A 26,498-nucleotide genomic window follows, 5' to 3' on the forward strand; every position below is an offset into this window, starting at 1 on the left:
CAGACATGCCCACAGTAATCCAAGAATGGCAATGGCTCACAGAAGCAGGCATGCCCACAGTAATCCAAGAACGGCAATGGCCCACAGAAGCAGGCATACCTACGGCAGGCTCACATGTGTGGGGAGATGCACCGGCCAATCTCTCTGCACCACAGGGGCACATACACTCTGAGGCCACTCCCCTGGGTACGCTGGGGCCGGTGCCAGCCCCTGGGACTTGTTGCAGCCCCTGGCAATGGAGCAGCACTCTCAGTGTGGGTGCTGTGCTCCCCTGAGGAGTCTCACAGAGGCCTGAAGCCTCGGCAGATGCTATAAGCCCAGAAGACCACAATGGACGCTCAGCTCACACAGGCCCTGGGCCCACCCCAGAAATCCAGGAACACACGAACACATTAACACCAGAGACCTTTATCTCTGCAGAGCTTCGTGGACAAGGAGGACGTAGGTGCTGCAATGTCAAAATCCTGGAAATGACACGCAGCCGGGCACTCTCCAGAGGCGAGCCCAAGACACCAGTATGGATGGAACAGACGCGACCTCTCAAGTCCCCTTCTCACAAAATCACGACAGAAAATGAGCTTCACAAAAGAAAAACACAGGCCACGATTTCAGGCACGAGAGCACCTCTTCACTCAAAACCCTCTCCAGGTTTTGCCCAGGAGAGCAAGACTGAAGAAGAACGAAGCACCAATAAGGAAGACATTCCTTCCGTGTGCACAGAGCTTTTTAACACGGATTAGTCTACAGGGCTCAGTGACAGACTCTCAGAAAAGTAGAGAGAAACCAGGAGCACACTTACGCCAGGGAAATAAAAACTGACCCGAAGATACAGACTTGGGCCGACAGGATGGCTCAGCGGGTACAATCGCTGGCGGCCAAGCCTAAAGTCCCGAGTCAATCCTTGAATGGAGCCGGAGAGACCACCTCCTGGCATTTGTCTTCTGATCACCACACGCACTGCAGCACATGCACCGCTAAAACAAACAAATCTAACAACAGACACAAAACTAAAGGTGGCACACGGTGTGTGCTGTCAGCCAGCCTGGTCCTCGGACTGAGTCCAGGGCAGCCAGGGCCATCACACAGAGAAACCCAGTCTCAAAAAGACAAAAACCAACCAAACAGCAAAAACAAAGAAAGGATGTATAGTCTGGGCTAGGAAGACGGTTCAGTGGTTAAAAGTACCTGCTCTGTAAGCCTGAGGGCATGAGTTCAAATCCCCCACACCCATGTAGAGACTATAACAATCTGTGTCTGTAAACCCAACCCTGGGAAAAGACAGGAAGATCCTGAGAGCTCACTGGCTGTCTGGCCTAGATTAAACGGCTTCCAGTTCAGTAGGAGACACTGTCTCAAGTCAATAAGGTGTGCACACGCACACACACTAAAATAAAATAAAGAAAGGAATTTTAGAGGCTGGAGAGATGGCTCGATGGTTAAGCATCTGCTGCTCTCTAGGACAGAAGTGTGGCTCCCAGCATAGACAGACAGACAGACACGCACGCACGCACGCGCACACACACACACACTCTCTCTCTTTAAAAACGTCCACCTTTATACGTCACAGACTCGGCTGCGACGGTCAAGCAATCCTTGCACAGTGATTCCACCAGAAGTTATTCTACCAACGGGGCAATCTGAGAAAGGAAAGGGCTGCCCTGGGAGCAGCCATTCTTCTGGCCTTTCCGGAAACACTGCCATGACCGAACCACCTATGCTCAACCCTCTCCTCCCTATGAGGGCTCCAGGGCCGGCTTGGTCGGCTGAGGGCGTGGAGGTGCAGTGGGATGGGATTGCGGGAGTGCCGGGGAGGGCAGGCCAGCAGGGAAGGGCTCTGCCAAGGGAACCCTAAAAGCCAAGATGGCGCAGCTGTTGGAAATCAGACTACCACAACCGGAGCAATGCAAGCCCAAACCTTCTGGGTGTTGTGGGGTTCAAGATGTGACATGGACAAGTCACCCTGTGCCCGCACTTAGTCACTCAGTAAGGACTGGTCACCTGCAGGACTCCTGGAACCTGAGGCCTGAGGCTAGAACTCCAAAAGGAGACTCTGAACGTTTAACATAATATTCACGAGTTGTAATGGGAAGGTGGTCACCTGTGCACATAGTGGAGCTGATGTATCGAATCAATGGCCAACACCATTTCGCCGATGTAGAACCTTGCCATGTCTTCTGGCAGCTTGTCTTCAAACTTACTCAGCAGCGTCAGCAGATCACCACCCACATAGTAGTCCATAACCAAGTACTGTGAATCAGAAAGAGGAGAGGACAGCTCTTAACAGCAAGCCTGACCGTGAGCTGCCCAGGAGGCCGTCAGGGCTGGCCTCCTACGCCAGGCTCCAGTGTGCGAGGATGATGAGCACTTTAGTGACCTCCTCTCTCACAGAGCATCCTGATGTGCTGTGCTGCTGCCGTCCACACACACGCAAGCAGAGAAGAGGTGTCACCACACAACACGCTGGCCAGTGAAGACAGGCTGAAGGCATCGCTAACACAAGAAGGCCGTTAAGAACCAGGGTCGAAAGCTCGGGCGCTTCAGACTGTCCAGCTCTGCAGGACTCAGTCCTCAGGTCCTTGACTCACAGGACACTGCTCAGAGCAGGGACGTGCTTTCTAAAACCACAGACACCAACAGCTCTCACTGAAAAGAGAATGTCATCAAAGAGCAGTGAGGCAGGCACTTGGGGTTCCGCCACAAGCAGGACAGACAGCTCTTGTTCCATATGGAGAAACGTCCCCAGCTAATGAGCTCAGTGTCTCCCTTCACTCGACAGCCGCAGGCCACAGTGTGGGGCACACAGTGTGCCTGCATGGACATGCTGCTCAAGAACAGCCTCTCCCAGCAGCACTCAGACTCATGCCAGAGAATCCCAGAGCTGCAGAGGCCATAATGGAAGCATCTCATCCCATCAGAGAGCTGTGGGACGGGAGGGTCACTGCAAGCCACAGCTAGGTTGGCAGTCCACAGCCCCACTACTGGGGACACACAGAGAAACAGACTGTCTCATCTGGCAGCCTAACGTTTAAGTCACCATGACAGGAAAGCGTGCCCACTGGCTAGCTGAGGACTGAGATTCAATGCAGTGCCAGCTCTACTCTGTGCGACAGCTGCGCTCTGCCAGTCCTCCCCTCGTCCCAACTTAGGTCCACAGTCTCAACAGGTCAGAGGATGAACGCCCTATAAATCTAAAGTGAGATCCATGCCACCGTCTGAGAGTGGCCCCTGGGTGTGAGCAAAATGCAGCACTCCTGTCCTAAAGAGTGTGACCAACAGCTCTCACGCAGCTTCCGAAATTCCCCTCAGGGGTCCCCTCCTCCACAAAGCCTTCCTTCCCAACCAACGGTGCTCCTAAGGGCAGGGTCCTGAGCAGCACGTCTGTCTCCAACACCTTGCTGCACAAAGGCCTTTCGGTGGGCATCTGCCAAAGGGTTTCTCTCTCCAACCCTGCCTGCTTCAACACTGGGCCTGTCGCTACTCCTAGAGGAAGGAGCAGGGGACAAGGTGTGGGGAGCGGACAATGCCCTTGCTCAGCAAGGTTCTTTTCACTAAAGGAAGACCATGGCAAGCAGAGAGCAGTGGAAGGGACTGAAACAAGCCTGTCTGGCCCAGCTGCGTGGCCAGAAGCTACTGAGCACAGACTATGGGGCACTGGCTTCACGGCTGGAGGGAGAGCCGGGGGGGGGGGGGAGGGCAGGAGGGAAGAGATGAATGTGGTATGTGGCAGCTGGAGCAAAGGACAGTGACGACCAGGCCCAAGCCTGGTTGCAGGGAGGGATGCAGCCAGAACTTGTAGCAAGAGCTCAGCAGTGGTGGGGGTCACTGAAACCCTGAGCCATTCAGGCAGGGAGGTGTTGCACCTGGACGGGTGGTGGGGACTGAAAACAGTGGGCAGACAGCCTAGAACCCTGAGGACGAGTCAGCGGCTGCTGAAGGACATTCTTGGGGCAGGAGGAGAGAGGACCTAGAAGAACCAGCGGCCCTCAAGGGGACGGGGGCGAGAGTCAGCACCAAGGTCTCCACGTCTACCTAAACACAGAGCGCCAGCTGCTGGAACAGGGCTGCTCTGACTGTCGGCTTTCTGGAAAACAAGCTCTGGAAAGGAAATTAACGGTGTAGAGGACAGACCCAAAGGAAGCCGGTTTGGAGTCACCCTGCTGTCACGCAGCGTCGGGAGCTAAGTCAGTGAGTCTACACTCTTTCAGCTGGTGGTCGGCAGGCTTACCTGGACAAGATTCAGAACACACACGGGCACCTGGGCAGCAGAGACCCACGCTCCCAAGGGAGGCCTGCTTCAGAGCATGACTGGCACACAGGCTCGGCGCACTCTCCCTACTTGCCTCCCTCACACCACAGCTCCCTGTGTGCTCCGGCTCAGGCAGCAAGTTCTCCACAGCCACATCCTGATAGTAACCCAGGAACGAGGATCTTCTCAGAGATGGGGGTGTGGATTCTGAATGCAGCTGGTGTCGCCTGCCTACATGTCACACAGCACCACTATCGAGTTGAGGGAAGAAATCTGAAACAAAACTGCCGTCTACTCAACAGACCCATGCTGCCCGGTATTCCCCGGAAAGCTCCTGTAGTTCCTAGCGGAAAAGCACGTGATCTGGGGAATGCACACACGAATGCTCCGGCAGAGACAGTTATCAGGAAACTGTCCCAGAAAACCAGAGCAGGGACCTGACAGGGCTGCCGTCCTCTGTGCAAAGACTGTGAGCACACAGCCACACACTCTGCCCCCAACACCCCAGTTGTAAAAAGAGGGTGCTCCCAAAGGCTTACATCATGGATCACTGGGAAGGCTGAGCACTATAACCTAGGCCTAAAGTATCACGGGTGCCCGAAGATACCAGCTGCCCTCCGAGGGAACAAAGCCACCAGTCTAAACAAACAGTATGACAGACACCATTTGCCACACCCTCACTGTTCAAATCTCAGGGACTTTTGATGTTTGAAAGAAACAATTTTAGGATGAATAAAAACACTTTTGCAAGTGAATGAATACTTGACCAAGGAGCTCCACAGGGCAAACAAGCAGGGGAACCATGTGCACAGAAAAAGGCCTCAGGCCCCCTGGGAGGTGTGGGGACAGTTATAGGCACTGCTGAGGCAGAAGCTCTGGCCAGGGGGGAAGCACGGCCTGCTGCTCCATGGGCCACAGAACACTCCAGGAACAGCCTCAGCTCTACAGGCTTCGGTCATCCTAGAAGGGACTCACTCCTACCAAGGCGGCCCTGAAGGACCCCGGCTCAAGACCCTCGGCCTGGCCTCCCTTCTAACTGGCTGCCCAGGCCTGCTCCACAGCCGCCAAGCTCAACGTGCACACGCTGTGTGCACGCTAAATCCTACACTCGCGTGGACCACAAACCGACTGAAAGTGCACTTCCAAAGCACTCACGCACACTGCAGTGAGAGCAGGGGGACTCAGGGGCACCTGCGAGCCGCCCTGAGAAGACCCGCCCGGTGCTCATCCCCTCTGGAGACCACATGGCAGCGAGAAAGGAGAGACGGCCTAAGTCCCCGCGCACTGTCGACTCTCTCGGACTGCTGACGGCTCGGCTGCAGTCTCCTGGTGCGGGGGCCACAGGGGTGCTTACACACAATCTCTTACACACCATTCAAAGAGAAAGAAAACACAAACAAAAAAGAACGTGTTTTCGTGCATAAAACATTTAGTGTATAAACCAAGTCATGCAGCGAACTAACGGTTTGAGAAAACTGATGCGCAAACTCTGGAAGCCTGTTAAAAATGCTGCCTGACCGCTACTACGCGAGACAAACCCCGCAGCTTTCCGCAGGCCAGCACGCACTGACCGTGCCCGCTCCCCGCCGCCTCACACAGACACACACAAGCAGGGAGGAGCCAACGGTGAGGAGCGGTCTCTGGCGGGTTCTGTGCCCCAGCAGCCACACCTACCAGGTAGTTCTCGTCCTGAAAGGCGTAGTGCAGGGCGGTGATCCACTGGCAGTCCCCGTTCACCAGCACGTCGCGCTCTTCTCGGAAGCAGGCGGTCTGGGAGGACAGAAGGCAGCCCGGCTTGTCAGGAGAAGTCCACACGCAGTCTCTCTGTGGCCTCCCAACTGCCCCGGCCTGACCTCTTTATCCAGCCCCATCCCCAGCGGCTCCCACTGAGGCCAACAGTGAGCATCTCCGTGCTTTCCTCTCCTGAGCCCCCGGCAGGGACCACGGAGGACACAGATGCCTCTCCTTCCCCAATGACTCTCTCTGTGGCCCACACCTGAAGACCAACCTGACAAGATGCATGGATTCAGCAGCAGCTCTCGATGCCTTCAAAACACAGGCGCGTGCACACGCACAAACATACATGCACATACACTCAAAGAGACACATACACACACAAACATACAGACAGGAGACACAGCCACACACAGAATCACACAGACAGGAGCCAGACACACACACACCCTGACCTAAGGGTCTTGTACATTCTTACTGCCCAAGGTGGCAGCTATCAATGGCAAAACACGCAAGAAGTCTAGGGCTACAGAGGACTCTGACAAGGAAGGTCTGGGCAGCAGATGGGAGAGGTGACAACCTACAGCAGGCTCTGCCAGGAGGAGGTGCTCCTTCACCCAGAAGCATCCCCCTGCAGAGGGCCGAGCCTGGCCACAGGCTGCAGCTCCACTGAGGCCTAGACTGCCCTGGGAAAGTACAGGGCCTAGCCAGAGGCAGGGGAGCCAAGGGAGCCTGGCAGAGAGAAGGAAAGAGGAGTGAGCATGGCGGATGGAGCAGGGCCAAGAAGAAGACAAGCTGACTCTGAGGAGGGATGGAAGGCTGAGGCTGAGAGGAAGGCCGAGGCTGGAGGAAGGCCGAGGCTGGGTGTGGGCATTCAGGAACCATGGAAAAGTGTGTCAAGATGGCCAAGCAGCTACTTCCCCTCAGCTCTTTACTCAGATTCCTCACATCGAACCCTTTGTGCCCCTCGGGGCACAAAAATCTCTGCACTATACAGGCTCCCAACAAATGTTTCCCTTCACATGTGGATCATGCCGACTGTCTGAAGCGCCTCAGGTGGCCAGTGCGGCCAGCGTCCCTTCTCACACTCACCACATTTTCTTACTTACACACGCTGTACCTACCTCTGCTCTCTTTAGCATCTCCCATTTGTTGAGAATTTTCATTGCATAAATTCGTTCAGTGCTCTTCATCTTGACAACAGCAACCTAAAATGCAAATTGGAATTGGACAAAAATTTAGTTAATGGTTCAAAAGCCTTGCACATTTAAATGGCGATCCTAACTGGCTGGGAACCCTGACAGATGGGAAGTCAAGAGAGAAGTCATCTCTGTAAAGAAAGATTTGTTCTTTAAACAAGAAAATCTGGCTTGAACCACACTGTGGCTGGGCAGAGACCACAGGGCTCAGTTAGAAAGCCCTCTTCATAGTAAGCAGCAGGACCTGGAGCTCACTGCCACCCACCGGGTCACGCCTCACGATCTTCAGTAAAAGCAAACTCAGCCCGTTTATGTCGGCTTGCAGTTCTCAGGCTTCCTCCCTGCACTCAGGGCCACCTACACGCTCCTTATGCCTTTCCCTCCTGCCCTGCCAGCCCCCACCTGCTGCCAGCTAGCAGCGCCTCATCTGAGTCTCGGCCTTACAGAGGCCGAGGGGGGTCCAGGGCACCACCACAACTATAGAACGAGCCAGGAGCGCCCTTCAGGCCTAACTGTAACACCACCTCTCTCAGGAAGTCCTCTTGGCCTTTCGGTCTTGTCAAAGCCTGAGTGAACTCCATCATGACTAGCAGCATCAAGGCGTGCCACTGCCCTACGAATTCCTCCGTGTGCATTGCTCGCACACAGATCTTCGTACATCTCCTTCAAGACACCGTGAGCTGCCCTGTGGCAGGTAGGCCGAGTGTCTCTGCACTAACAGCCATAGATGAAACGATCTCAGGCAGAACCACCTACCTTCCTTAGTGGCCCTCACACAGCACACACTGGCCTAGGGGTCTTGTGAACTGTTACCTGCCCAAGGTGGCAGCCACCAAAAAGGGACCCTGAGAGCTGACATGTCTGAAGCATGTGCCACGTACTGGTGACAATGATGAGCAGTCTGGACCCTTGCTAGGTCCTCACAATACTTAACGGGAGGGTGCTGGACAGCCATTTTCCAGAGATGTGGACTTTGAGGGGGGAGGCTCTAAATGGCAGCCCAAAGAGCAGTGGACTCTGTCTCCGGCACAGGAGTTCAAAGCCCTCATTAAAACGACAGCCATAGTTTAATGTCTTCCCTGGATGACAGCGGCTCTTCAGACCCTGACACCACCCTAGACCTTCTGAGTCAAGGACATATGCCCTACACAACGCTCCCCACACACCAACACAGGTGGCTCCTCGCAAAGGCCTCTCCCTTGCCGCTGACCTACCTACGGCTTAGAGACAATAGCCAAGCTTGCTGCAACCTGGGTAAACAGAAAATGGCCCGCACTGCACTTCCTATGGAGCAGCAGCTCTGGGTGCAGGCCTGTGGCAAAGCGCCTCTTCCCTCCTGAGCCAGCGAATGAGGCGCTGCCACTGTAAGCCACCCTGGCTTCACGGCTGCAGAGGTCGACAGAGCTGACTTCAGAAAAGCACTGGCTCCCTGAAGATGAAGCTGAGAACAAGACATACAATACCGGAACTCTCACCGGCCTTACTCCTCACAAGATGCACATCCGGCTCAAATCACTGCCTGGACAACATACAAAACAGCCCATAAAATGCATGGAAAAGACATGTTTGCCACAGAAAAGCACCTATTAAGAATATGTAGAAGTGAAATATTCAAGTAAAATTTGATGTACAGAAAAACCCTTGCCTGTGGGGTAAGTTTTACTATAAAACAACTCACAAAATAAGGGAGGTATAAAATTCTCATTTGGCTCACCAGAAACTCTCCAGCTCAAACAACAAGTATTTCAAAGAAAAATGATCCTCAAGACTAGGGAGTTGACTTGGTCCATAAAAGAGAAGCCTGAGGACCCGAGTTCAACCCCAAGGAAGGACATAGACGATGCAACGCCGCACAACTGCTGCCCCAGCAGGGGGGCAGAGACAGAGAGCCTGGGTCCCGGGTAGGATCGGGCCACGGATTTCAGGTTCAGTGAGATGCTCTCTCAGAAAATAAGACAGGGAGGAACAGAATACATCTGATGTCAACCTTTGGCCTCTACCAGGACCCCAGGTACAGATATGTTCAAATACCACATACGCACACACACACACATATTTACTATCCTAAAAATATGTCTGACATCAGACATTGTAGCAAAGGAATTTTATGAAGCATTAAAAGCTGATCCTAGGCCAGGCAGTGGTGGCATACACCTTTAATCCTAGCACTCAGGAAGCAGAGGCAGACAGACCTCTGTGAGTCTGAGGCCAGCCTGGTCTACAAAGAGACTGCCAGGACAGCCAGGGCTACACAGAGAAACCCTGTCTTTAAAAATCCAAAACAACAACAACAACAATAAAAACTGACCCTAGACCGTAAGAACAAAGTTACCACTTCAAGCTGGCCCTGTGCTGGAAGCAAAAAGGAGGCCAAAAAAAGAATGAAACAAACAAAAAACCAAAACCACAAACCAACCAAAACACTGTTTTGAATTAATTGTATGCACTGTGAGTGCAAACGGCAATCTCTGTGCGAAAATAATCACTGGGCTTGGGCTGTGGCTCAGGGGCACTTGGCCTGGCCCACACTCCCGAGGCCCTGAATTCCTCTCCAGCCCCACAAAAGAAAAGAAAGACTAGTTGCTAAGACATTGGGAACAAACAACTTCTTTTCAATGGTTCAGAAATATCCCCCTCCCCCCATTTCTCTGTCTCCCTTTCACACACACACACACACACACACACACAGGGAGGAAAGCAGAAGCACAAGATGACCCTTAACAAAAGGACACCCCTACACACACACCAGACTCCACGCCCAGGCCTGCTCACTTGCAGCATAGTGTGAAATGGTTTCCAAAATTTTGTTCATCTGATTTTTAACGTGACTCCAGCAAGGCAGAGTGGCTGGCTCCAACTTCCAAGCCAAGCTCCACCTGGCTACAACTCTTATCCTTCCCTGACAACAGGAGTCACACCCAGTGTGGTCACCAGTGGGAGTTTTCCCTGAGACCCAAGGAGTGCTCAGGGCCAAGGCAGCTGCTGCCCTCTCATCCCTCAGATTCACACCCGGTGCCTGCCTCTGGGCAGGGCTAGTTCCTGTCCCAGATCCCCTACACAAGGCTGCTCCTGAGACACAGGCGGGCAGCAGGAGAGTATGTCATGGCCCCACAATGGCAGTTACCTGGAAACCACCTGCACACCAAACACCAGAAAGCACCAGGATAGTCCTGGTGTGATGTCAACTGGACACAAGCTGTACCGTCTGAGGACCCTCAGGTGAGATAAGGCCTCCGTACGCCCTGGCTGTGGGCAAGGCTGTGGCCACTTTCTTAGTTAGTGACTGAGGTGGCCCCAGCCTACTGTGGGTAGTGCCAGGTTGAGCAAGCCATGGAGAACAAGCCAGTGAGCAGCACTCCTCTGTGGCCTCTGCACCAGCTCCTGCCTCCAGTTCCTGCCTGTCTGAGCTCCTGGCGTGAGCAGTCGATGAAGGACTATGATGGGGCAGCTAAGCCAAATGAGTATCTCCCCCAGGTTGCTTCTGTCAAGGTGTTTCAGCATGTGGCTGCCCTGACTAGCACCCCTGGGTCTACATGTTCCTACCTTAGGACAGGGTCTCAGGCAGTGCCGCGCAGCAGGAGACTGGCCGCCTGTGAAAGCCTAATTTGACCGTGCTCTATGAGGAGCCGGGAGAGGGGAGCCTGAAGCCTCTGAACACAAAGAAATGGCACACAGGGAAACACCACGACCTGGCTGATTGGGACGCACTGAAGGCTCAGGATGAAAACACCCTGCCCCGTAAGCGTAACTATTACGTGCTCACAAACACAAAACTCCAACAGGATCATGCGGGGAGAACGTTTCTCTCCAACAGCTGGCAACTGCCCATACTTTCGTGACTTGCTCAGTGTTTTCAGATACCAGCAAAGACTGGCACAATTCGGGGACACATCACTGTGGTAACCTCAGCCGGAGGACAAAGGTTTAGTTTACAGTAGGGGAGGCCTAAGAGTGCATGGCCACAGGAAAACAAGCAGGCTGGCTGGGTAACTGAGCCAGAAGCACTGGGTGCCAAGGCCAGCACACAGGCCCTGAGGACACTCATGGATGGCACTGAGGCCACCAAAGGGCGGCTAAGAACAGAGAGAAGGGTTTTCTTTTAAATTTTGTTTGTTTATTTATTTATTGTTTTCTTGAGGTAGGACTATATAACCTAGAGTATATAAACTATACAAGCTGAAGCTCACGGTAATCCTCCTACCTCAGCCTCCCAACTGCTGAATTACAGGCATGAGTTACTGTGCCTTACGGGGGTGGGCTGAGGGCGGGGGTATGAGCTGCAAGGCAGGGGGGTGAGGAGATGGCTCAGCAGGAACTGCCCTTGCAGAGGTTCAGTTCCCAGCACCGTATCAGATGGCCCAGGCTGTAACTCTGGTTTGAGGCGGGCTGACACCCTCTGGCTTCCATGGGTGTCTGCATGCATACGATGCACATGAATTCACACAGCCGTACTTACACACACATGAAACAAAAATAGTAAAACCTCTAAAACAACAACAAAAACACTGGCTGGATGTGGGGTGCACACCTGTAATCCCAGCACTGAGAGGCAGAGGCAGGTGGATCTCTAGATCTCTGAATTCTGGCCAATCTGGTCTACATAATGAGACCCTGTTTCAAAACATTAAAAAAAAAAAAAGTTGTGAGGCCTTTAAGAGGCCCCGGGTTGAGCCCCAGCATCCCAAGAAGGTAGGAGAGAAAACATGGAGGGGAGAGCAGGGCTCCTGGAAAGAGACCTAGTTCTTTCAATCTGGGAGGAGCCCTCCTGCTCAGTGGCAACTCACTGAAAACCCTGGGCGCTGAATGAAGTTCTCTGCACGGGCACATACTGAACAACAGTAACTGTTTGGGCAAGGGAATGTCCCTTCTTTCACTTCACCCATCACTCCTGTGCCCAGCTATGACGTCCTCCTTCTCCACAGTGCCCTCTGGCAGTGCGGCTGCAGCGCTCCAGGGCCCTGGCAGGTTCCTCAGCACTGCAGCAAATGGTGTGCTGGTGGCAGCTGGCTGACTCTGTCAGACTCTACCTTCTTTGTCTATAACAAACCCACTCACGGTGCAGCAAGCCAGGGGCCACTGCAACCTCGATCTCCCATGGCTCTTCAAATAAAAAGCTCCCCATCAGGCCAGGCGATGGTGGCATTCGCCTTTAACCCTGGTACTCTGGAGGCAGAGGCAGGCGGACCTCCATGACTTTGAGGCCAGCCTGGTCTACAGAGTGAGTTCCAGGAGGCAGAGCAGAGACCCTCTCTCAAAAAAACCAAAAAATAAAACCAAAACAAAATACAAAAGAGGTCTGTACTGGTGAAAAGTGAAGACTGGTGCCTATCAGAGGTAGGGGAGAGCTCTCAGGATGGAGACAATCTGTTAGGTCCAGAGGTGCAGGCTTCTGTCAGAACACAAAGTGTGTGCACAAATTTGTGAGTTCTGTGTGTGATTGTATTTTTACTTCAGAGCAGGACTAAGATAAACCCAGAGCTAGGGAAAAGCCACTGGGAACTGGATTACACTCCGCCCCCCCCCCCCCACACCCAACACACTTACAGGGGCCAAGAGAGGTGGGGCTAGAAAGGGGATACAGGAAGGCAGAGGGAGGAGGGCAGGGTAGGAACAAGAGACACGGGGTCCATCAGAGCCCTGCAGTGAAGGGAGTGTCATGAGGTGACTTCAGCAGAAAAGGGTATGCTCTGAACACTGCACTGGTTTGACTCTGTAGTCAGAGGGGCCCTGAGGAGAAGCAGCTGCCTCTCAAAACGACTGTCTTTCGAGGGTGACGTCTGGGGGCTGTGAGGCGAGCAATGCTGACAGGCTGCGACATGGAGGCTTTCCACTCTCTGACTCTTCCTCAGTGTTGAGGTGCACTTCCAAAGCAAGCTGGGGCTCAGGTCAGACTCCACAGCCCGGAGGACCAGGCGGAGATGCTCAGGGCAGACTGGACTTGCGAACACCAGCGCCAGGGGCCCAGAGTGAATCTGACCTGGCACCTTGTGCAGTCTTTGGAAAATGTCAAGGGCCAGGCATCAGGCTTGGGATAAAAGGCCAAGTACCAACAAAGGCAGAAGGATCAGAAGTTCAGTTACATAGTTAGTTCAAGGCCTGCCTGGGCTATGTGAGATCTTGACCAAAAAAAAAGTAAACAAAACGGGAGGGACGGAGAAATCCAAAAATAATTTCAATCAACAAATTGAAAACTTAAAACTTTTTTTTTTGGTCCCAAAATATGCAGAGTAATTCACCAATAAACTTTGTTTTCTTACTTCTGTTTCTCAGCTCACCCACCCAGAGCTCTCCAGATGGTCCCAGCAGACGGCCACATGCTGGTAAGGAGCCAGCACTGCCTGGGCCAGTCGAGGGAGACTCTTACCTCACCAAAAGCCCCTCTCCCGATCACTTTGATGATTTCGAAGTCGTCCCGATGAAGCTGCATGTCCTTCACGAGCTGTGTGAATGGCTTCGCTGGAGGAAGACAGAAAACACGAGTTCAGTCCGGCACACCCGTGCTCGCTTACAACCTAGCTGGTGGCGGTGGCCACCGCACTAGCGTCTCTCTGGATATGGATATTTGTCAGCAGTTATGCTTCAGTATCAACTGTAGCACATACTTGCTATGAAAAATCTCCTAGTTAAAAATAAAACAACAATAACAACAAAAAAACCTCTAAATTTCCTGCTCAGATCCAAGGCCGGTCCACTGAGAGAGCAACTGGCATGTCCCAACCATCGTCAATGAGGGACAGCCCCGCCAAATGCCCACGGAGCACTGGGTGGGGTATTTCTGTGCTGCCTACTTGTGTGGCACAGGAACTACAGGGCAGATAGAGGGACAGGAGACTCAGGCAGCACTACGGGACTCTGAGAGCCTCAGTCCCTGCTGGTGACATCAGCCAGTCGGACATTTCACATTACTGAGCAGGTATACGTCACCGCAATGAGAGTGACTCTACCACTATCCACAGATGAAGAAGCAGCTGGGTTTGGGGAGGCGGAGTACTGAGATGAATTATTCCCCCAAATGTGACTATTTGGAAACAATGTCTTCACAGATGTAACCAAGTTAACATGAGGTCACATACTGTAACTGGGTGACCCTAAAGCCAACAAGATTAGTGTTCTTGTTTTGTTTTTAAGACAAGGTTTCTCTGTGTAACCTTGGTTGTCCTGGGCTTACTTTGTAGACCAGGCTAGCCTGGAACTTAGAGATTCACCTGCCTGGATCACAGGTGTGTAGCACCACACCCGGCTTAAGATTGGTGTTCTTACAGGAAGAAAATTTGGACAGAGGCAGGAGGGAAAAAAAGCCACATGAAGGCAGAGGATGGAGGGAGGCGGCCCCAGACCAGCCGATACCAATGAATGCCGACAGCCCCTAGGAGCGGGAAAGGCAAACAAGTTCCTCCCTGAGCCTTCCAGGAAACAAGCACACCCCTTGGTCTGTTAGCCTTCACTGAGGTGACAGGCAGGCTCTGTCACTTTAAGCTCCAGCCTCCACATCTACCAGCATACACTGACTCACACAGGGAGATTCTCATTTCTCCCCAGGACAGAGTACGTGGCAGGAACAGGGCTCGGACAGTGCAGCCTGGCTCTCAGTCCTGTGCTCTTGACCAGTGTCCCCCTAACCATGGTCTGGCCTACCTGGCAAGTGTGTTTCTTGCCTCTTGTATGGCTGCCTGCCTGCTTTGACCTTCAGAGGAAAACCCACATTTTATGCTAATTTCTATGTGAGCTAATTACTAAAGGTTTCCTTCCTTCCTCTCTCTCTCTCTCTCTCTCTCTCTCTCTCTCTCTCTTTTTCTTTCTTTCTTTTTTTTTTTTTTTTTTCTTTTTCTGTGTAGCCCAGACTATCCTGGAGCACCTTCTGTTGACCAGGCTGGCCTCAAACTCAAAGATCCACCTGTTTCTGCCTCCCCGAGTGCTGGGATTAAAGGTGCACACCACCGCCACCTGGCTATCGGTTCCTAGAGTGTTTAGGTAGTTAGGTGAAAGTGAGCAAGTGTATTACTTCTTACATTTGTATTAACATCTAAAACTAGCCCTGTCAAAAAGTACAATCTGGCTGTGGTGCACCAGGGAGGCAGAGACAGGTGGATCTCTGTGAGTCTGAGGACATCCTGATCTACCAAGCAGGTTCCAGGGCAGCCAGGGCTCCAGAGAAACCATCTCTAGAACAAACCCCCAGTGTCCTGTGATATTTTAGAGGCTTCACACTGCCTTCCACGCTGTTGGTCACTTCGCTGCTTCGCTTACATGGCTGATCAGCACTATCAAGGTTCACCCACTGTTGTTCAGTGTCCCAGCAGCACTGGGGCAGCAGCAGGAAGGCTCCTGGCTTCGGTAAGAGGGGAGCTGTGGACTCTGGCCCCTCACCATGAGCGCCCAGCAGCACAGAACTCAGAAAACAGGACGCACAAAGCCGGGAATCTAAGGACAGCCTAACAAACAAACAGCCTAACAAACAAACAAACAAACAAACAACAACACACCCTTGAGTTAGAACCTAAAGGGTCAGCTACAGTTCATGTTTGCTTATTTCAAATACCACCATTTAACCACTCTCCAAACCCCCAAAAGAAACAAGTTGTTCAGACAGCCACTGGACACCCTCCACTGTGAAGGAAAACAAGGACTGACCCCTGCAGAAACCAGAAGAAAAGGTGTTTGGGAGGGAAGCATGCCGGTCAACTACAGAGCAAGCTCCCCACACACAAGCAAGCCAGCACAAACAGCACAGGGCTTCCTGGACCCCAGAACCCAGCCATACAGGTGAGAGGGCTGTCACAGGTGCACGCTGAAGCACCCGGGAAGCAAAGAAAACTCCACCTATAAAAGTTCATGTGCCTGATGACCCTGCCCACTTGCCATGTCAGCCCTTGCTTCTGGACACAATTAACTGCTTACAAACCTGTGTCATTTTTATTTTACTTCTGATTTTCATGCTTTTGTATTACTCAACAATCACTTTTAATAGATTTGTGAGCTGAGTCTGTTGAATACGTTAATCTTAATGAGTACTATTTTCACAGTGAATAAATTCACTATGATCATTTTCATACATACTAACTTTTTACTACTTTCATTAATTTTGAAGATAAAATTCCTGCCTTCTCCAAAGAACACAGAAATGCTTTTTAGGTCCTAAGGTGCCTTCTTGGGAAGGTCCACCCCAGACACTCTCAGTGCCCAGCTCTCGGACGCTACATGGGAAGGCTGGACCGTGCTGAGAGCTTGCCCTGAGCCGATAGTGTGCGCGTGTGCTTCCACACCGCCCTTCCCACTGGACTCGTAACCACAGAATTCTTGCTCTGCAAAGACACGCAGCTGTAAGTAAGACACGCAGCTGTAAGTGGAACTCAATACATGTGGCCTTCTTAAACAAACTACAGTATTTTTCAGTTTACAGAAGTTAATTTAAAAACTATTTTTATTTATGTATTTATTTAAGTTTTGAGACAGGGTAGAAAATTATCTTAATTTTAACTGGTCCTTTCTCCTGTCATTTTATTAAGGTTTAGAAAAACCAATTAATTCTTTGAAGATCCTATTTAATCCTATTTTCTGTTAAATGGCCTTCAAAAACATTTAATCCTTTATGCCACCTACTGTTCATCTTTTAACAGGTGTGAAATGCAGATTTTAATGCTTGGTTTTCACCACACACATGTGTTTAAACAGTCTGAAAATAATTTGCCTAATTCTGTTCCAGCCTCCTCTCAGGCAGGAAGAAGCCCCTCCACCGTGGGGCCCCAGAGAAGAGCTCTGTCTTCTGTCGTAAGGACACCTCCGGACGGCCACACCAGCTTATAAGTCACTGCACTCTAGGAATAGATTTGTTGTTGTTTGTTTTCTGTTTTTGAGACAGGGTTTCTCTGTGTAGCCCTGGCTGGCCTTGAACTCACAAAGATCTGCCTCTGCCTCCCTGAGTGCTGGGAAGATTTCTACAACAGGATTCAGCTGTTAGATCCAGTGGAGCACTGGATCCAGTGCACTCAGGCTGCCACCTCCAAGTCCCTCTTTCCAGGTTATCCTTCCGTATCAACTGTGCTAAGGTCACTTCCTCTTCCTGGTCAAGCTCTCCTTCCACTCTCCGTCCAAATCTTTTTTGTTGCTTATGCCTCCTAACGGTCTTGTCCAGGTGTCCCTCAAAAGTTGACCTGGAGTTATCAGGTCAGTCTGATAAGCTGGCCAACTAAAGAAAGAAACCTGACATGGTAAGAAAACCACAAGACTAAACCAGAAAATCACTGTCAACAAAAGGGAGGCTGCAAAGGCAGCCTGAAAGATGGCCGTGGAAGGTTAAGCCAGCATTTTCTTAGGCCAAAGAAATTAAGAAGTTAGAGCTCACAATCCGGTAGGCTGAGGACAGTAGGGGTGAGCTGATGTAGACGATAGGAATGATCAGGTGAGTACACAGACCTACAGCAATATCAGTAGAAGGACACGAATGAACCAGGAAAACATGGGGGTCTAAGAGAAAGGGTCAGTATGAACTTCCAGATCCTTCCACACAGTGAGACCCTGCCTCAAATACACACACTGAAACACAGAGACAGACAGAAATATGCAGAGACGTAAACGCGTGTACAAAGACACATGGTCAAGCTCTGTCCACCAAGTGGCCTAGAAACAGAAACCCCAACAAAAACGAGCACCTGATACCAGGTTTGGGTTTGAAAGTATCCACCAGCAAAGGAAGCAGTCTCCTCAGGCAGGGCCAGGGCAGACGACCCTGTGCTGTGGCCGCGCCCAAAGACGGGTGGCCCAAGAACACAAAGCCTGCCGGTCACAAGCCCATCACCACGCATGGCAAACTGGGAGCTGCCATCAGTCCGCTCTTCAGCCGGCAGAGCCGGAGCACCCGAGACCTAACTCGTGTCCAAAGATGAGCAGGGCGTGACCCAGCGCAACAGAGGGCCCAGCCCTGGAGTTGCAGGGCGTGCCTGGACTCTGTGGGAACAGGAGCCCGGCAATCTGAGGAGCCAGGGAGGTGACTGAAGTACGAGGGCCAGTGACCCGAGGCTGGGATGCCCTGAACCACAAAACAAACGTCAGAACCAGTCAGTGCACGGAGCTTAGGAGTGTAAGGAGGCAAGGTGACTGCTTTTCTTACAGTATCCTATTGCTGTCTTGTACTTAAAATTAAAATTCAGAACACGGGGCTGGAAAGATGGCTCGGCAGCTGAGCGCACTTGTTCTTGCAGAGGACCAGGGTGCAATTCCCAGAACCTGCATGGTACCTCATAGCCATCCATAACGCCAGGGGCTCCAAAGGCTTCTTCTTGCGTCTGTGGATACCAGGTATTCAAGCAGTACACATACTGACATGCAGGCAAAACACACACATATAAAATACAATACATAAATCTTTTTTAAAAGATGTTTTCCCGCCCTGTGTTTCACTCACATAAAACTATCAGGTCCTGTCACATACTCCTAAAACATGTTAGATAAGAAAAAAAAAATTAGTGCGATCAAAGAACCATCGGGCCCAGGCATGGCGATGTGCGCCTCAGCCAGGGAATGTGAGACTGTTCTCATATCAAGCAAGTAACAGAAAAAGATCAGTGATTCATTTCAAGTATTATTTATACTAATACTCTCAAATTAAGAAATAAAATGGCATAATGGCACATGCCATTAATCCCAGCACCTGGGAGGTAGGGCACTAAGATCTCAGTGAGTTCAAGGCTAGCTTCATCTACAGAGCAAGTTCCAGGACTACACAGAGACCCTGTATGTACAGATGTTCTGCCTGCATGAGCCCGTGCAGCACGTACACACAGTTGCAGAGGGGCCAGAAGACAGTGTTGGATCCCCTGGAACTAGTTACAGAGGGTTGTGAACTGATGTGTGTGCTGGGAATGGAGCTCAGGTCCTCTGAAGAACAGCCAGTGCTCTTAACCTCTGAGCCACCTCTGCAGCTCATGCAACACTCTTAAAAGGCTGACAATATGGTCAGTGAGCTTAAAGAAAACATGCCAGTTGCAACTGGTCATATGATTCGGACTCTCACAGTGATATTATTATAAATAGAGCAGGAAGACCACAGGAAACAATTCTAAGTTTCACGAAAAGTAGAACTGAAGGCAGGCATCGGGACCAACCCCCATCGCCCCAACACTCAGTAGGCAGAAAGGATGGGTTACACAGAGAGACGCTCTTAAAAACAAATTAACTTAAAACAGAACTCTCCTCCACATTCTACTCTGTATCTGACAATAAATGCTACTGGGTTTGTAAATACTCCCAGGGAACCCAAAGTGCTAAGGAGCTGGTGGGCTCTCACACCTCTAACCAGAGCCTACAGCAGAGCCAGCAACACCCCCCCCCCGTACCAGCACTTTCAGCCTTTGACTCTGGGGTCCCGAAACACTCCCATACACCAAGCCCTGCCCTTCACACAGCAGACCTGAAGCCGAGGTCTGACTCTCATGGGTCAGCCACTTTTTCCCCAGCACAGCCACAACCTGTGTCGACTGATGGTCACCATGACAAGCCATCAAGAAGAGATTTACCTTCTCCATGAGGAAAGCTCACATCGCCTACCTGCACAGCTAACTTCTACTCCTCCACTGAACTTCTCATTTTTGCACAGCTAGAGGTCAAACCCAGGATCTCATGCAAGTGTTCTGCACGCAGCTGTAGATTTTTATTGCCCTGACCTTCTCCTGCCACCCAAAAGGCAATGAATTCATCAATCAAGATGTGTGCTATGGCTGAGAGGACAGCTCAGCAGGAAAGACGAGACTGCTGGCTGGGTAAGCGTGGTTCTGTATGCCCCAGCAGAGGGGCAGAGCCAGGTGGGTCCCAGGAGCTCACCTGCCAGGCTGCCAACCCAGCAAAGGCAAAGAGGAAGAGAGGAAGGCTCCTGGCAACCTCTTCTGGCCTCTGCATGTTCACACACAGATGCACACACTCACACGAGAACACGCCGTACACAACACACAAACACAAAGAAACTACCGGTAACGTGAGATCCAAATTGTAAGACCCTGAGGCCCAGTGTTCCTTTAAACGGGAAAGCTCTTCCAGGAAGAACTAGGGGCAATGGGAAGATCTCTGGCTGAGAATCATCGAGAAACTAATGCCTCAGACCTCTGCTTGCTCACCAAGAGAAGTAAGATCAGATCAGTTGGGCAGAGGGTGAGCAGGGGAAGACTGGGAGGAAGAAGGGCCGTGTCAAGGTAGCTGCCCACAGGGGGCAGGAGCTAAGCTTGTCTTCCCCGGCTGCCTGCTTCCCTCACAATGCCCGCCACCAGCGGTCAGCCTGGGTCAGTGGCGTTATGTCTTAGGGGCTAGTAAGCCAGCATGTTATCACAGAGGAGCAGGGCCCTGGGGGCTCCCTGAGTGAGAGCCTCCCACCCACGCTGCCGTGGGCCTGCAGACCTGCAGCACTCTCGGTGAACTATGCCCGACAGGAGACTGCAGAGCGAAGAGGATGCCTTTGACACTGAGTCAGAAGCCAAGCCAGGTACAAGCTCGGGCAGTGAAAGTCCACAGGGGTGGGGACGCTGTGTGAGTCAACCCCAGATGGGAAGCCTTCGTTCCAGCAGCGTGCAGTCACGGGAGGAGCCGCCTGTGGCCTTGATGAAGCCATTCACACCCACTCTCCAGACCAACCCGGGGCTGCTACGCCGCCCTTCACCGTCTCCGTTCACTTCCTCTCGGTGGAAGCTGCTTTGCCGTTACAGAAGCCAGCTGCTATCACCTCACTGCGGCACCTCACCTCAGTGTTCTGACTTCCTGCCAAGGATGCTGTGCTGCGCTTGGATCCGCCACGTGGCAGCAGGCGCAGGCGCACGCGGCACTGTCCTGTGGGAGTCCTTCAGCACAGCGAAGACCCTCTGCGGAATGAGCAACTCCACAATAAAGCCAGTTCCCCGGCTGCTGCCAACCGAAGTTTAATTTTTAAAATTCCAGGCGGGCAGGCGGCTCAGGACAGAGCCTCGCCCAGCTGCACGAGGGCCCGGAATCCATCCCACACTGCCTCCCCTCCCCCCCCAATTAAAATGAAAAATAACCAAGTGCACAGTGGCTGACTGGAACACACAAGTACGAAAGTGCAGCGGGGGCTTCGCCAAGAAGTCCGCTCTGCTTGGTGCTGTGCCCACGGTCAAGCAGCTTCCAGGCCGTTCCTTCCACAAGCGCCTAGGTGTGTCCTGTCTACGTACATCCCAAAGTTAGGAGAAAGGAAATCAAATGTAAAAAAGAAGTGCTGAGCTAGGCATGGTGGCACACACCTGTGTGTTCAAAGCTGGAGGCTGAGGCAAGGCTGCACACTCAAAGGCAGGCTGGGCTACACAGCGAGTCCAGGCCAGCCTGAATGGGGCCATGGGACTCTGCCTCAAGAAGCACGCAAACTAGAAAGATCATCCTGAGTCAGGTATCCCAGAAGCAGAAAGACACACATGGTATATACTCACTTATAAGTAGATATTAGACATAGAATATAGAATAAACATTCTAAAATCTGTACTCCTAAAGGAGGATGACCCTGGCTAAGATGATCAATCCTCACTCAGAAAGGCAAATGGGATAGAGGGAGAAAACAGAGAACAGGACAGGAGCCTACCACAGAGGACCTCTGAAAGACTCTACCCAGTAGGGTATTAAAGCAGATGCTGAGACTCAGCCAAACTTTGGGCAGAGTGCAGGGAATCTTATGAAAAAAGGGGGAGATAGAAAGACCTGGAGGGGACTGGAGCTCTACAAGGAGAGCAACAGAACCAAAAAAATCTGGGCCCAGAGGTCTTTTCTGAGACTGATACTCCAACCAAGGACCATGCATGGAGATAACCTAGAACCCCTGCACAGATGTAGCCCATGGCAGCTCAGTCTCCAAATGGGTACCCTAGTAAGGGGAACAGGGACTGTCTCTGACATGAACTCAGTGGCTGGCTCTTTGATCATCTCCTCCTGAGGGGGGAGCAGCCTTACCAGGCCGCAGAGGAAGACAATGTAGCCAGTCCTGATGAGACCTGATTTGCTAAGTAGGGTCAGAGGGAAGGGGAGGAGGACCTCCCCTACCAGTGGACTAGGAGAGGGGCATGGGAAGAGAAGAGGGAGGGTGGAATTGGAAGGGGGTGAGGGAGGGGGATAAGCTGGGATACAAAGTGAATAAACTGTAATAATTTTTTTTTTAAAAAATGAAAGAAATTAAAAAGCAGCAGCAGCAGCAACAGCAGCAGCAGCAGCAGCAGCACACAAACAGGTAAGGTGCTCACTGTCAAGCCTGATGACCTAAGGTTCAATCCCTGGAACCCAAACTGTGGAAGTTTTCCTCTAGCCTCCACACACACCCTTCTTAAACACACACGCATACGTGCACTCAAACACATGGACACACAAATGCACAGAATAAAAGCAAAACAAAAAACAGAAAACCAAACCTCAAGCCCCAAAGATAAATGCTTGTTAGCAAGAGGAGCTCAGAGAAGGTTGAAATGAGCCAGGATTAGTAACGCACGTGCAGAGGTTGTCAAGGTGGGTTCCTCAGTATCCCCAGTGTGGTTTCTACTGCTGTGATAACATGACCAAACCAACAGGGAAGTCAGAGCTGGAACTCTCGAGGCAGGGATTCACGGCAGGGACTGAGGCAGAGGCCATGGAGGACTGCTGCTTACTGGCCTATCTCCCTGGGTCCTCCCTCAGTCTGTGTTCTGACAGGACACAGACCACCTGTCCTGGGTTGGCACTGTCTATGGTGGACTAGACCTTCCCACACCAGTCGTTAAGAAAACGCACTCCCATGGCCTTGCCCACAGGCCAATCTGATGGAGGCATTTTCTTAGCTGAGGCTCCTTCTTCCCAGATGGCTCCAGTTGCGTCAAGCTGGCGAAACCTAAGCTGTTCAGCTGGCCAGCAGCCTCCGCTAGGGGAAGGTGGGCAGCTTAGTGACAGGCTCTGTGGAGCACCTGAGCTTGCAAGTCAGGCCTCTCTACCCTCGACTCTTTTTTCCAGGGAGCTCACACCCGAAGCCACCCCTGCCAGTTAACCAAAAGACATGCTCCGAGGGCCCAGTGGCACATGGCTGCCCTGAATACAAACTGAGGGCTTTTTGGTGTTGGCAAGATGGTCCAGTAGGTAAAGGTGCTTGCTGCCAAGGCTGACTGGTGACTGACTTTAACCCTTGGGGCCATGCAGGAGGGGGAGAAGCAACTCTTACAAACTGTCCTCTGATTCATAACCTTGTGGCACTTGACCACAACCACGCCCGGCCACACACACACACACACACACACACACACACTAAGTAAACAAATGCTTAAAGAACAACTGGTGGGCTAGAAGTGAAGGCTCGAGTGGGAGCAGCAGGCAGGCTCACATCATCAGGTACTCCAGCCGGAGTGCTTGTGTGCACACGCGCATGTGTGTGAGCTGCCCTTAGTCCACCCTGTGTTTTGAAATGGGTCTTTTGCCCCTGGGACCTGTGCACCTGTTGCTCTGCTCCAGCGGCAATGGCGTTATGGGTGTCACACACCCCGCTTTTGCACAGGTTCTGAGAACGCAGGTCCTCTGCGCACTAAGCCGTCCCCAGCCCCGCCCTCAGTGTCACCCCGATGAACAAGAACACTGGGCAGGGTGGAGCCTCCCAAACCTCAGCGCCAAGGGAGGGCACCAGACACAGGAAGGTCTGCTGCTCCGGGGAAAACAGGTCCAAAGAAGCTTTTTAAAAATTACGTACTATTCCTGTGGCAAATAGAATTTTTAATGTAAGAGCTTTCATCATGTTTTGATTGACCTTGCCCTAGAAAAATAGACACAGGGCAAAACTTAGGCTGAGCGTGGAGAGGAAACAGCACGCATGTGTGGGGCAACTCGGCAACACACGGCCTCTAGCAGAAGTGAATCAGAGGGCCCAGCCAGCAGCCCTGTGGATAGCAGCGTCTGGCCTGACAGGTAAGACAACTCAGGTGGTGGCCACGCACACACAGGAAATAGCAGGGCTTCTCGGCCGCAGGCCAAGGCCAAATCGAAGGTCTGAGTGTGTGGGTCCCTGGGGGCACCTTGTCCCCGGGCACTGAGGAGACAGCCAGCGATGCTGACTGGCCTTTCACAGTGCGAGCAGAGGGGAGAGCCTAGATGATGTCACATCCCTGTCAGGGGGCATTTTCAGTTATCTTCTGGACTTCCCTACAGTCAGCTTCCTGCTTTGGAGTTTGACAGCCAAGACACAAGGAGAAAGTCTTGTTTCTATTACCCTGTGACAGAAACTAATGCCAGAACTCCATTCAGTAAGAAATTTTGACTTTGACTATGTGTTTCTTTCACTTCAGTATTTGGAATGAAGAAGCCCAACCGTGGAGAAAAGATCAAGGCCTTTCTCCCTCGGAATGACGCGCCTGCGGCTTCTTGTCCTTCCTCCACTATTTAAATTCCCAGGCCTTTCCATCATCTCTGTCTCCAGGACTCCCCACCCCTTTTCACCTGCCGCTCTTCAAATGCAACAATTCCAAAGAAGGTTCGCTCACCATCTGGAATTATTCACCCTGAGAGTGAAATTAAGAGGGAGAGAGCGTGGACTCTTGTGAGGCATCCACCAGAGCCCTTGCTGTCTGCAGGCACTAGGTCACTGCATGTCACCTTTTGGTGAAACCGTGTATTCTAACAGGGACAGAACAACAAAGGCCCCTGGTTTGTCCTTGTTTAATTATCCCCTCAACATCTAACCTGAGAAATAGAGGCTTCCAGCCTAGACTCATTTCTGCCTGCATTTATTGAGGAAAAGATTTTATATGTGATGCCATCCAGGTTAGCACAGGGCTGGGTATGCAGCATACAGAGTCTCCCAAGGCCAGACACTGGGATTATAAGTCTATATTCCGGTAGCCACAGATCCCATGGCATGCTAAATAAAGTCATTTTGGATCTTGTGCCACGGGGTGAAACTTCTTGACAGCCCAGCAGGACAGAATGGCAGCAGCACTGCCGACAGAGCTTTCCAATCCCAAGCCTCTCTGTGAACTCAGCATCTGCAGCCCATCCCCCTCCCCTTGAATCCTATGCAATTACTTTACAGACAAAAAGCATCATTACAGATTGGTTCCCAGATCAAAGGGACAGGATCCAGCATGAAGACAGAACCTAGGGTGACGCTTGTCTCCAGGGCAGCGACCGACATGGAAATGAGCTTAACCAGTGTGGCAGTGCAGGGTGAGACATTAAGAACAAATTCCTCCCTCCCTCCAAGGCCAGGGCTGAGCCACTCTAAATAGAGATGCTCTCCCCACACCAGCATGGGCTGGGGCCTGCTGCCACAGGAAGAAGGACATGGCACTGAGGAAGGAACTGTCTGCACTCCTTCCTCCCAGAATGCCTCTGGTCATGAATTTTCTGCTGAATGGGGGACAAAAATTAGATTCAACTTTGGCTCCTGAGGATCTCTGACAGAATACAACTGAGGTCTTCCGGCTCCAATCCTTGAGCCTGTGTTTCCTGTGATGGCAGTCATAGGCTTTAGGACAAAGTGCACTTGCCAAACTGGAACCCAGAGCAGAAAGCAGCACCGGAAGGGAAGTGGGGAGATTAACCCGGAGGGAGAGTCTGCTTGGCCTCAACAAGTCAGAAGGGAAAGGTGGGCAGCTATGTTTCTGTAATCAGGGAAGTCCGAGCGATTAGGGGCCTGCCAGTCCACTCAGAAGCTGTCCGCTGGCCCTTCTCCTGAGGCCAGGCTGCCCATCGCACCCAAGGGGCTGATCCAGCCAAGATGCTGGCCCACCCACATGAACACTTTTCTGGAATCCCACTCACCCTCAAAGATCCAGCCAGAACTCAGTCCTTCCTATCTAAGGGACAGGAAAGGTAGGATTCAACTAATATCTTAAAAATTGTTTGCTCTCTGCATCCAAATAAATCCACTCTACAGCCGATGGCAGCTACTGTTTTCTGAACGTTTAGGGAAACGATGCAGGGAGGGCACGATCTCAGCAAACTGAGGAAAGAGGTCCCAGTTCACGGTAACATTTGTATTCATACGTACTACCATTCATCCTCAGTCCCCACATCTATGTCTTTAATAGTTCCTGTAACGCTGAAGAGTTTCCATTTTAAAAGCTAGGGGGAGTCAGCTCCTGGTCTGTTACCTTTTCACGTGCCAGCCCATTGCCAAACGTCCTGCAATGCTGCTGTGAACTAAGAAAAGCAAGAGCAGCTCCTCTCACGATGAGTCCGGCTCTGAGCACTGCCCGTGAGCGGGCCCGGGGCCCATGAGCGGAAGGGGAAAGTTCAGTTTGAAGGCAAGTATGTCACCGTCCTCTAAGCACAGCTAACTGTCACCGTCCTAAACCTGCCCAGGAAGCTAGCTCTCTGGCTAACAAGTGCTG

General features: G+C 51.9%; 1 protein-coding gene across 2 annotated transcripts in view; it reads right to left on the minus strand.

The window, feature by feature from the left end:
* The window catches only part of Cdc42bpb (CDC42 binding protein kinase beta), an 89,139-nt gene that overhangs the window by 43,377 nt on the left and 19,264 nt on the right, over window positions 1–26,498 (minus strand). For both annotated transcript variants that reach the window (XM_021645529.2, XM_021645528.2), the window contains exons 2-5: window positions 13,544–13,635; window positions 7,105–7,188; window positions 5,921–6,016; window positions 2,099–2,247 (exon numbers count right to left, since the gene is read on the minus strand). In XM_021645529.2, coding sequence (XP_021501204.1) covers window positions 2,099–2,247; window positions 5,921–6,016; window positions 7,105–7,188; window positions 13,544–13,635 — 421 coding nt within the window. The remainder of the gene's footprint in view (window positions 1–2,098; window positions 2,248–5,920; window positions 6,017–7,104; window positions 7,189–13,543; window positions 13,636–26,498) is intronic.

Source organism: Meriones unguiculatus, chromosome 7 (assembly GCF_030254825.1).
Source record: "Meriones unguiculatus strain TT.TT164.6M chromosome 7, Bangor_MerUng_6.1, whole genome shotgun sequence".
Taxonomy (NCBI): domain Eukaryota; kingdom Metazoa; phylum Chordata; class Mammalia; order Rodentia; family Muridae; genus Meriones; species Meriones unguiculatus.